The sequence below is a fragment of the Scardinius erythrophthalmus genome (assembly GCF_964197995.2).
Source record: "Scardinius erythrophthalmus genome assembly, chromosome: 20".
NCBI classification, from domain to species: domain Eukaryota; kingdom Metazoa; phylum Chordata; class Actinopteri; order Cypriniformes; family Leuciscidae; genus Scardinius; species Scardinius erythrophthalmus.
In genome coordinates this window covers 8,245,227-8,258,075 of record NC_138240.1, presented here as the reverse complement: position 1 = coordinate 8,258,075, position 12,849 = coordinate 8,245,227, and the positions used below count along the sequence as shown (strand labels likewise).

Genomic DNA, 12,849 nt, shown 5'->3' with positions numbered 1-12,849 from the left:
ACTCTCATACCTGCTTTAATTGCAGTATCCACCTTACTTCATTTGAGGAGTGACTGAAAGGAAAATTGATTGACTTCAATTGATTCTTGCCGTTTAAGTGAAGCACAAGTCAATTGAGACTCCATTTTTGTATGTGTGTGTTTTTTTTAAGACGAGCGATGCAGTGTTGCCTGAAGGTGTTCAGTGGGTGGGCTGCCAGGGATCTCAACCCCAATACCGTCGATACCCCTGTGCTGTTTGGCAACTCTTCCATGTGCTTACGGTGCAGGCTAAAGAAAATGGCAGCACAGGTACTATTAATATGCACAGCACCTCAACTAGACCACACATTAAGTTATTAACAGAATGCTCCCTTCTTTTTTTAAACATTGTAAGTAGGAGTCTTCCAAATGTCTTGCTCAAAGACACAATGATGATATGGACCGTCTCTCGTGGGGCGCAAACCTTAAACCTTCTGGTAACCTAAGGTTAATGAACACATAGCAAGAGATCTGAGACCATTCCTTCATACGGAATCTCTCGAGATCCTTCAGATTCAGAGGTCTGCTTATGGACTCTTTTCTTCAGTGTATCCCACAGGTTTTTTATGGGGTTTGGATCAGGGACTGCTATGTCTATGGTGCAAACCTTTATTCTGTTGTATATTTTGAGATGTGCTTTGGATCATTGTCATGCTGGAAGATCCAACCACGACCCAATTTAAGCCTCCTGGCGGTCGGTCAGATTTTGATTTAACATCTGCAGGTACTTGATGGTACCTAATGATACCATGTGTCCTGTCTAGGGTCTTTGGACGAAAATTAGGCCCACAGCATTAAAGATCCACCACCATACTTCACTGTGGGGATGAGGTATTTTTCTACATGGCTATGTTTCTGTCTATGCCAAACCCACCTCTAGTGTTTTTCCAAAAAGCTTTATTTTGGTCTCATCTGACCATAAAGCCCAGTTCCACTGAAAGATTCAGTAATGCCTGGCAAACTTCAGGTGGATGGGTTTGCTGTTTGATGTCAACAAAGACTTTTTTTATTGCAACTTTCCCGATCCTTACAGGTTTTAGCGACTCAAACTACGCTCCTCAGTGTGTGTGTGTGTGGCCAATATAGACACTTCCTCTTCCAGGTTGATTGTTACCATTTCCAATTGATTAATTATTGCCCAGATAGTGGAAAAGAGTACTCCAACAATTTAAACATTATCGTATAGCCATTTCATGATTTGTGCAGCTCAACAACCTTTTGTCACACATCATTACTGTGTTCTTAGGTCTTTCCCATAGTGATGGATGAGGAATTTGGCCTGTGTGTCACTTCATATTTAGAGCCCAGTGAAACAGGAAGTCATGACTTATCACTTAAGTGTTCGTGATCTTAAAAACATACCATGGGAATATGCAAAAGTTAGATTTTTAACAGTAATTTTGGCACACATATTTTGGAGAAAACCATATTTATTTCATTTATGCTTTATTTATATTTTGCGTAAATCAACTTCAATTAAAGGGTACATTTTTGTGAATATTTTGAATGAAAGACACACACCGAGTTTCACACTCGGTTTTGCTCATGTTTACCAAGGATGCCAATATTTGTGGAGCCCACTGCAAAGTCGCCTTGGATAAAAGCGTCTGCCAAATGCACAAATGTAAATCTATTAAAAAAGTAAAAAAAGGTCCATTTGGATTTCATGCTGACTTTTTAATTATTTCAGGCTTGTAAAAAGCAACACTATCTTTCATAAATGCAATATGCTAAAAAGAACAAATCAATCAAACATCAGTCAGGAGACGTGTCGCACAGTCTGCTTTGTTGATCTGTAATTTTTTTGTGCGGTTTCTGCTACAGACCTTATATGTTTCAGGCTTATGTAAATTAAACTCTGTAAGTGGTCTAAAGAAGCTGGGACTGAATTATGTGGCCCATCTTGGCCTGTTGGTGACCTCGAGAGCTGCCATCAGCTGCCCTGTGTCACAACCTTCAAGGCCCTTTGTAGACAGATGAGCCCTGTCTATTGTGTAAGGAAGGCGGACATGCATTTGTATTAGGCTGTGTGTGGCCGTCTGTGCTTTCCTCAAGCATTTATGGTGCATTTAGTTGAAAAATCCTTCTTGATCCAATACAAATACACACCAGAGTGTCTCATTCCAGGAAACCAATGTGCCACTGTTATTCTTGGGCCTTGTTTTGCTGCTGGAAATGTAATTGTGTGTAGGTACAAGAGAGGGATTTGTTTAGATTATTGGAATCTGAAGGGTTAATATAAGACCTAGTGAACACAGCTTCTCCACTCACACTTAATCCAGCAGCTTACAGTGGGCGGAAGAAGAGCGGAGGGGGCATCAGCGTGTTTGTGTTTGTGCGAGCGGTTGGAGGGGGGTCATGTAACCTGCAGTGGAAGGCCAGGGATGGGGTGTCCATCTGTCCACTGGCAATGCTCTGGATTATGTCCACCAGCTAAACACAGAAGAAAGAACTAAACGCACTAAACGCAACACTAAACTAACTTAGAGAGCATTCGGGATGAGAACTGACCTGTCTCACTCCTGGTACCTGCAGGGACTTGTCCTCAGAATGTTTTGTGTTTGAGAGAATAGATGCTTAGGAATTAGTGTAGGGTAATCTGGGGTCCGGAGAGAGGTTAGTTAGTGTGTCTGAATTAACAGGTTTGAAGTTTTCATGCATTAGTAACCAATATGTAACCATTTTACTAGAGAGGTTCATATGCTGTATCATGTATAATTTATTTTTAAAATTTAAAATGATGTAGTATATTGTTATGAAGCTAATTATGAGAATTTATGCCTTGTTAGCAATATAAGTAATATAATAATATCGTAAAAATAATATTTTTTATCAGTTGCTATTATTGTTGTTTTTGTTATGAAATATAATATTGATATTATAATTAGTGCTGTCAATCGATGAAAAAATTAACTAGATTCATTTTTAATATATATTTTTTATATAATGTAATAATGTAATAATTTCAGTTAATCTGAAACAACATGAAGACTGTATTTAAAATATTTTTTTATGCATTTTTTATGAATGAAGGCCAGTATACTAATACAGCTACTGATGTCTCAATGAAATTGATTATTTATTTATTTCATTTTTAAATTTTAAACATTTTTGAAAGCTATCAATTTTAGCATTTATTAGGCAACAAAAAATATAATAACTTTTAATTTAAGTGAACTTAAAACAATCCTTACACAAACCCATCGATTCTAGTGCGCTGTCTGTGCACACGATGCTGGCGCGCGTCTTTCTGTGTGTTTGTCACATATAGACAGGACATTCACAGACAGCAGGTTCTCTTTTGTCTTGTCACGCTTGAATGGTTTAAAAGCGTTTGCATGAATAAGAGCATGATCTTATAATGTAACGCTAGCCAAAGGATGCTTAAAAAAAAAATGAATCGCATGCGTTAACGCATTAACGTTGACAGCGCTAATTATAATATCAGATAGATAGATAGATAGATAGATAGATAGATAGATAGATAGATAGATAGATAGATAGATAGATAGATAGATAGATAGATAGATAGATAGATAGATAGATAGATAGATAGATAGATAGATAGATAGATAGATTTATGTTTCATGCACCCAAAGTTGGTACTTCTTTTGCAATCACACTTTTATTGTTTTTTAACTTCCTCTTTTACTCTCTTTTTGTCCATTTCCTCTTTTCTTTCTTCTCTTTCTGTCTCTTGATCTCAGACCCTCAGGAAGTGTTGCAGGCGATGAGAGGTTATATCAACAGTTTTTTCGGATGCAGGTCCTGTGCAACTCACTTTGAGAGTATGGCCCTGGAGAGCATGGTCCATGTGACCTCGCCGTCCTACGCTGTCCTCTGGCTGTGGTCTCGCCACAACTGGGTCAACAACCGCCTGGCAGGTCAGTATGTTCAGTGTAAACAAATGTTAAGTGTTAAACATTAACGACTAACACATGCATACATTGGCCACAAAATGAAATGAATTTCAACTTAAAATTAGAAAATACACATTTAAATTTAATTCACTGCATTTAAAATGCTTTCTGAGCACTTTTACTGAACAATTGGAGTCACTGGGTGTCAGGGTTATATTTAGTGGATGTATGAAGTCAGTTCCCCTCAAGTTCACACAGGCGTCCTATCAGAGTAACAATAGGTGTCATTCATCAAAATTAACTATGGACATGCTATCGGCTATCGTTTCATAATTTAAAACATAATGGACCTTTTTTTGACAGGTTTATTTGTACTATTTCTGTACAATAAGTTTCACTTGGTATGGCTTTTAAGTGTGTACAAATAATCTTTAACCAAGGATATTATTTAGTCCTGTCACTCCTGACCATAATATAGAGCAGGAGAAAAGAAGAGAGCACACCAGGAGTTTTTGGGTGGATTTTCCCTCTCCAGAGCACCAGTGCAGCTTCTTCCCTTTAAATCCCTTTAATTCGACGATCCTCTGGGCAGACACCAGCTGTCCTCTTCTCTTCTATCCGTCTATCTCTCTTTTTCTCTATCCCTCCACTTACATACATCCTTTTTTTCTATTTCTCACACCTTCTGTTGCTCCCCTTATTTTTCATTTGATCATTTTCTTTTATTTTGTTATTTTATTTTGTTTTGTAAGTCACTTTGGATAAAAAATTATCAATTTAAACCTAAATGTTTTATTTTATTTTGACGTTATACTCATTTATTGTTCTGATAAGAACATTATTACCACCTTACAAGAATTCACTAATAAAAGTGATTGCAAAGAACTGCCTGCAGAGTTGACATTTAATAAATAAAAATCTTAGTTATCTCTCTGACAACTTGTCATCCTGCATGGCTGTTGTCCAGAAGAGCTATAAAGGGAGTTAGTTGCCTCTCTTCACACTTGCTTAATTCATTTGTTTGTCCTCTTTTGATGTCTCCTGCCTCTTTAGCGTCTGTTCCGTTTTACCAGCCATGAAGTCATGAATAATTGGACAAAAGTCCCCCCCCATGCGTGTCCCCCTATGGCTCTTCTGTGTCTCTGGGTCCCCTGTCACTTCTGCTGATTAGGTCTTACTGTCTCTTGTGTCCCGGGAGAGTCGTTCCTGCCGCTTGACAATTGATACAGCAACAGTGTCTCCTGCCTGGGGCACGCGGCCCTCTATTCCCCAGACGCCTGGGACAGCAGGTGGCACACGCCACGCCGCCAGCATCAAGCCTTCCTCTGCTTTGTAATCTCTGGCCCAAGTGGCTAACTCAGAGTGTGTGTGAGGTGGGTGGCACTCCCTCCTCCTCCTCCTCTTCCACCTCCCACCATCCAACACCCTTTATTCCTCTCTGTCCCCAAGCGGGACCCTCCTTCTCCTCCTAATCGTGAGCCTCTTTAGTAGTTCCCTCCCATCTCGCACACAAACACACAGCTAACCAGGCATGAATAGTGGCCTATTAGTATCACTGCTGCACAATTAATTTAACTGGCATAAAGGCCCAAGCAACAGGCCTCAGTCCAGCGCTGATGCCAACTTGTTGAGGGGGAGACGTCTACAGAAGGAAGACAAATAAGTTTCATGCTGCCAGATCAAGTCAGATATATTGCATTGCGGCATATATTATTTCACCTCATTTTTTGCATACTACAAAACTAGTTGGAAATTAGTCATAGTATAGTAGTTCCAAACATGCCTCTTGTTTCTCCAATTCCCCAGTTTCTACGGTTCTTTCCCAAGAAGAGGTTTAGCCTATGCAGTATGTTCGTTTTGCATTTGTTTAGTAAGTCCTCCAATCCACCCTTCATCTGAACACAGGAGCCCTGGCCACCAACCCATCGGCACTCACATTCACTCACGCTTACCGGAACTGTCCTACGTGACAACTCCTTATCCCTATTCACACGCATGAATATTAATGTACCGCCCCAGCAAGCTTTTGTATCAATGTTAACAGTGCTACAGCTGAAGTCACCTCTGTCCTGAAGGCCGCTATGATTAAAAGTAAGATCTTCATAGGCATTGCATCACATCACAGCCAGAAATGAGTGCTGTCACAGTGCGAGGCATAAAGACCCCTGGGTTCCTCAGACGCATAGTAAAATTGATGTATCTCTTATGTAAAGTGCGGTATGCAGAGTACGTCCACACATGCATATATACATCAGATTAATCTACGTAAGAGATGGGGGAGGGATGTAAACTAACCGCTGCTGCCACCTCTTGTAGTGTCCTGGCCACCCTCTGACATCCGCCACAAGCAATTTATTAGCGGATGCCTTCGTCCGGGTGGCTTTTGGGGGGAGGGAGGAAAGGAAAACATCTGACGGGAAAAAAATAGTAATTCATTAGAGGGAGAGCTGCAGCCCAGAGGTGCTGGCTTTCATATTCAATTTGGAGATGGTGGCATGTTCATAGGGGGTGTGAAGAGAAGAGGCTGGTGCGTGTGCATGTGGATGGGGAGGGGTGTGTTGTTCACCCCAACCTCATCTATTATCTTCACGATCCTCCCTCTGGGAGAGCCCACAGGTCTATTGATCATGTCTTTAGACCTGTCACACACACACACACACACACACACACACTCGGTTCTTACAGCACATCAAGGTTGGGCAAAATTCAGAATTTTGAATGACAGGAAGAGGAATTGCAACGGAAATTCAAAAGTTACTCAACCATTTTTTCACCTGGTTTTGCTACATTTAGGCTAATTATGCCCAATTACTTTCTGATACACAGAATGAATTTTGTTCTGAACTAATTAAAACCAAATTAAAATTTTGTTTTCAGATACTTTTATAAAACTAAATATTGACATCAGCATTTGAAATTCTGGGAAATGAAGTGTTATTCTCCAGGTATATGTGAAGCTGTCAACTAACATAATTGATTTAATTTGGGCTTTTCCCACTAAACTTAACCCTAAGTTAGATCATTTGTCTTATTAACCTGGGTTAAAGCCAGTTTTAACCTTGGGTTAAGCAATGTTTGACGCTTGTAAATGGGGATTAGCAGGTGAATCTCATGAACACATGTCCAGGTCACATTAAAACATAAATATATAATAGATTTAATATAAATATTATATATAAATGAAGCCTTTTAGGCTTTTGCAGTGGGAAATTATATGGAATTATTTCACAACAATTGAGCATGTTTCGCCCTCAAATTCTCATTGTTTTAATACATACAGACAATTTACTTTACTAAATGTCCATTCTTAATAATTGTTCTCATTTGGCACTTCTTAATTTAATAGTTTTATTTACTGTATTAGAAACAAAAATTTGATTTAAAACAGGATGAATTAAAGGTTTTACAATAAATACTACCTTGATGTATACGTTTTACAATTTACATGACATGTTGTTTTTTAATACAGTAATGAGAATGAGATTTCTTGTTAAAATAGGCTTCAAGAATTACTTTGGATTAACAATTTCAGGTGTGAAAGTTGAGATTTATTAGTTCATTGTCAAAACTCCTCTTTTGATTTGTGGTTGATTTGGTTTATGAAACTCCTCTCTTCACTGTTTTTCTGATCTCACACAGGAGAACTCAGTGAAGACCCACATTTCCCTAAGATTCAGTGGCCGTCTCCGGAGTTGTGTCCTAGCTGTCATGGAGTAAAGAAGACCGGTGAGCACTTCTGGAACCAAGAGCAGGTGCTGACCTTCCTCCGAAACTACTTTTCTTCAGATCACATTCTGATGGACTACCTGCAGGACGAGACCCAGGTTCTCACCCATCAGAGGAACCGAATTGTGGCTGCTCAGATGGAGATTAAAACCGTGGAACGGAAAGCTCGAGAGGTTCTCGAAAACGACCCTGCCGAAGAGCCTCAAGAAGAGGAGCAGCAGGAGGAGGAGGAGGAGGAGGAGGAAGAGGAAGAGCCAGCACTGGAGGAGCAGGCCGGTGAGCCGTACCCTGCGGGGCTGGAGGGAATGGGGGTGGCTGAAGCAGACGCAACCGATAACCAGGCACCGTGGGAGAAGCCACAGCGGCCGCAGTCCCAACACAAGCCAAGAATTGTGGGATTGAAACTACGGGAGCGACAGGAGGACATAGTAGACCTGGATTCCTTTGTAAGCCAACACTATAAAGCCAAAGCCCTTCAAGCTGCAGCCATGTCTGGCGTAGTGCGACGGAGGAGTCTGCAAAAGAAGGAGGATTCAGAAGACCTCCAGTTCGAGGGAGGCTGGAGGGTGAAGCGAGACCTGGGAAGCCGGGAAGAGAACCTCTGGATGGAACCGAACCCCAGACCCCAAAGCAAGCGCTGGATGTCCCTGCTCAGCGTGGGATTCTCCAGGCTGGATGTGAGCCTGTGTGTCCTGCTGTACTTCCTCTCCACCATGTGCCTGGTCGCCATGTACCTGTATTTTAAACTGAGGATAAAGCTGCGGCGGGCTAAACTGTCTCTGGCCTAGAGCATCGCATCCAGCGTAAACTTTTACTTTTTTTAGCAGAGACGAGCAAATCTCACAAGCTGTGGCTACTAGAGAACCCGACAGCTTCAGTGCCAAAGTAACAATGCACAGAAATTGAGAGATTACAAAGTATTGTTTTTAATTTCATGGTAATTAAGAGGGTAATGCGTAGAAATGCCAAAGTCTTATTTTACGGACCCTGCGCTTGTCCATGAAGGGCTGCTTGTGGTCTGAATTTTTTCTTTTTTTACTTCATCTGTGAGTAGCTTTCTTAGAAGCATCTGATGATGACATTTTTGTTTTATGGTAATTAATGTCTTTATTTGTTTTTCCTACAAAATTAGTTTTTATATGACCACTCAAAGAAATCTGCAGCACACATAATTTTTAAAAGCACCAACCATTTTGTATAATATCTTTGAAACATAAAAAGAAATATTTTAGCTCAAAAACAGCATTTTTAACATAAATCTTTCTAAATGCATATTGTTTTGAATTTGGAGCAGCTCTATGATTGTGGTTATAATGAAAATACACCGTTTAAACCATTTTATTTTCGTGATCTCACTGCCTGTTCATTTACTGTGCCTTCCTGATCAAATATTTGATTTTTTTAAGTTTTTCTGCACTAAAATATTTTAAGATTTGAATGTGTATTACAGAGCGGCTCTACAGCAAGTACCTTTAACAATCAGAATCACAGACATTATGGTGTTTGCCTGTTAGGTAAGCAAGTGCTTTGCTGAGTAAAATCTGATTAAAACTATTTTTTCAAAAAATGTCTTGTATTGTTTTTAAAACTCCAATTGTTTTTTTTCTGCCATGGTATTAGATATTTCGCCATGTTGACATAACATTTCCAGTGTCATTAACACTTAAAGTTAGTGTCACAAACTAGTCCTTCTGTAGACAGTCAGTTGAATAAGTAACGGCTGGAATACACTACACAACTTTTCTCCAGATTTCTGCAGTCCGGAGTCAACCCTAATTGCAGATCGACAGATTTCATGTACTGTATGATGGCAGCTAACTCCGGTTTTAGAACACATTGATCTCATTTGTTTAATCATATCATCCCCAGTTTTGCTGTGTAACCATTTACAAAGTTGGCCAGTGTTTGATGACTAGTGCTTTGAAAAATGTTCCGAATTTAAGTCTTGGAGTGTATTCCAGCCATTCCTCAATCAAACGCTGCAAACTTGACAGTGACCGTAACCGTTCGTGATACACCATCTTTGTCATCATAGCCTTTCCAAAGCCTGAGCATCATTCACCCTATCGGTGTCCTCAGTGCTGTGTGCGTTTGTCTCAATGAATAGATCATGTGTTGCGTTTAAGTGTGTCTTGGGTGAGGAGTGGTCGGGGAAGGGGTGAGCTGACCCGTGGGTGGAGGAACTAGCCTGTTGCCATCTGGTCTGTTTTGCTAGCTAAATCCTAACAATTTCATTGGGATTATAGCAAGTGAGTAATCCTGCTTTCCTTTGGGTCTGCGGGAGATTACCACGGGGATTAGCCCCCACCCGATAATAAACTTTATTAAAACGCAATCGGCTTTCAAGGCCTCTTGCCTCACACACTTGGAAGTTGGCTGTGCCCGGGAGGGGGTGCTGACCCCAGGGAGAGAGGATCTGAGGAGGAACACTGGAAGACAAGGGTTTGAAGTGTTCCAGATTACAGGCTCATCTGAAGGGCACCGTCGCTTGATCTTGAGCTTTAGGGTTTTCGTGGAAATCTGAGTGCTGCCCTTTTGTCCCACATCTCTGTTTGCTTGTTCTATTTATTTTTTCCTTTACTAGATGTACTATCAAGTCTTTGGGTTGAAGTGTTGAGCGTTTAAAAATATGTTGACTTCGTTAAAAAGAAAAGCCGTGAAGTTCAAGGCTCCTTGCAAAGGACAAAGAGGATGAGGATAGATCACATGATCTTTTTTGAACAACTTTGCTACATTTAAAGTCATAATTCCCCCCAAAATCATCATTAAAGGGATAGGTCACACAAAAATGTAAATTCTCTCATCTTTTACTCACCCTCATTCTCTGATGTATGACTTTCTTTCTTAAGATAAACACAAACGTTTTTTTTTTTTTAGGAAAATAATCTATCTCTGTGAGTCCATATAATGACACTGAATGGCTGCCACTAATTTGATGCTTGAAAGAAAGTCATATACATCGGGGATGGCATGAGGGTGAGTGAATGATGAGAGAATTTTCATTTTTTCCGTGAACTACCCTTTTAACTTGCTCTAATTTTATTCCAAGCCTTAATGACTGACTTCTGTGAAACACAAGATATTTCGAAGAATTCGAACAACACTCACTGTAAAAACAGAAAAAAAGTTGATGCCAGAAATAGTCAACTTGAATCTTGTCTCACTTAAAAAAAAAAAGTTGAAAATTGCTTAACTTATTTTGATGAGTTAAAGCAATGTAAAAACATATGTTGTCATAACTTATTGATCATATAACTGGATTCCGTCGACTTACATTGTATGGACTAAAAAACATATCTAAATGTCTTCTTTAAATGTGTGCTATTACTTTTTCTAGGTGATTGGAGTTCTAATTTTTGCCCAGGAGATTCAAACATCCAGATGGACATTGAAGGACAGACATGTGACATATGTAGAGATCGGAGTAACACAGAGACTTGAGGATGGACTCTTAACTTGGGTCAGTAAGCAAAACATGTAGTACACCTTAGCAACCACAAACAGCCTGGCATTGTGGCAGCGAGTTTTGCACGTGATTTTTAGTCACCAAGACTTTGGTGAATTACAAAATGAATGTACTTTGTATTTGATCATTTAAATTATCATTCTAAACTTATGGATTTATTTATCTTTATACATCCCAGCAAATTTGCCAGCATGTTGGTGAGTAGTACACACTATAGTCATGGATTTTCTATCCAGTCTTGCTAGTGTCTCTATGTAGACTGTATAAGTGTGAAGACACATAATAATGTGCTTCCTGTTCCCTGCCAGACTTAAGTGAGAGACCCGCTTGTGTGCTATGAGAACAATGGAACAAAAGATACCTCCCCAGCCCCCAACCAAAAGCGTCAGAAAGCAAGGGTAAAACATCACCTTGTGTTGCTGGTGTTGTGTTCCATAAATTAGACAATGCTGGGTTTTATTGCTGAGGCCCTCCAACATGTACTTTGCGTGTTTATGGTCGATCGCATACTGGTATTAAAATGCCGGACAGGTTTGATACCTCTGCTGTCATACCACTCTGATTTTAATAATACAATAAAGCTTCTGCCACAGACATACACAGGGTGTGTGAGTGTGTATGCACACTGAGAGTGAATTAATTCTGCGAAGAGACGAAAAGGGTTAATATATGGTTTCGTTATTGTAGCTCATTTATACCCTGACCCCTGAATGTTACATTTATCCCTAAAGCAGGAGCCAAACAGGTCAGATTAATCTCATTTTACTACCGTCAGTCCTCCCCATGTCCATAATGCATATTTGGAGATGCAGCCCTCATTCTTAGCTTTAATGTGGTCAGTCAGAATGAACGGATGGACTGCTGACAGGTGAGAGGTGACACGACATGCTAAACCACTATAAGAAAACAAGACATTACTATAGTTTATATACACACACATACTGCATATATATATATACATATACATATATATATATATATATATATATATATATATATATATATATATATACATATACATATACATACATACACATACACCCTTTGTATGTATGTATGTGTGTGTGTATGTATGTGTATGTACATATTTTTTCCATTAACTATGAGTTACAAAGGACATGTGCATGCATCTGAACTCTGTCTTTATACTGAATCCACGTGATGAGATTTTTGATATAAGCCCCCAAATCTGGTTGAAAGGTTCAATGATAAAAAAAGAGATTACATTGTATTGTCTAGGCTTTAAAGGTTCAATTATTTTTTAAAGGTTCTTAGTATATCCTTTTGCTTGGTGTTTATTTTTAAATGAACCAGAGCAAGTTCCCTACATACTACATAAACAAAGAGGACATTTCACTTCAAACCCATATGCATTAACAGTAATGTGGTCTTTTCTTTACCGCTGTGACAGCTTCTGTTCTGTTGTGACGGCTTAGGGACACGGATACAGGTATTTGTTCCCATCCAGACACTGTAACATCAGTAAGGTCAGACAGTGATGTTAGGTGATGGGGTCTGACTCACATGCATCGCTCCAATTGATCGTCAAGGGTTTCAGCTCTGGTCTTGGTGAAGGTCAGTCAAGTTTCGCTCAGTAAATCATCTCTTTATGAACCTTGCTTTGCGCACAGGGACACAGTTCTGCTGGAACAGAAAAGGTACGCTCCATTCAGATACACTATATAATTGTCATTTGCTCCAAAGCCATATGAACACAAGTATAAACAAATTACAAGCTTTACAGATCTTAAAGGAGAAGTTCACTTTTAAAATGAAA

The 12,849-nt window shown here is 39.6% G+C and overlaps 1 protein-coding gene across 1 annotated transcript in view; it reads left to right on the top strand.

Annotated features, from left to right (window-relative positions):
• The window catches only part of qsox1 (quiescin Q6 sulfhydryl oxidase 1), a 29,983-nt gene extending 20,816 nt beyond the window's left edge, over positions 1-9,167 (top strand). Inside the window, exons 10-12 of the mRNA XM_081348992.1 lie at positions 152-290; positions 3,728-3,904; positions 7,520-9,167. Of these exons, the coding sequence (XP_081205118.1) occupies positions 152-290; positions 3,728-3,904; positions 7,520-8,394 (1,191 nt within the window). The 3' untranslated portion in view covers positions 8,395-9,167. The remainder of the gene's footprint in view (positions 1-151; positions 291-3,727; positions 3,905-7,519) is intronic.
• The last annotated feature ends 3,682 nt before the right edge of the window (positions 9,168-12,849 follow it).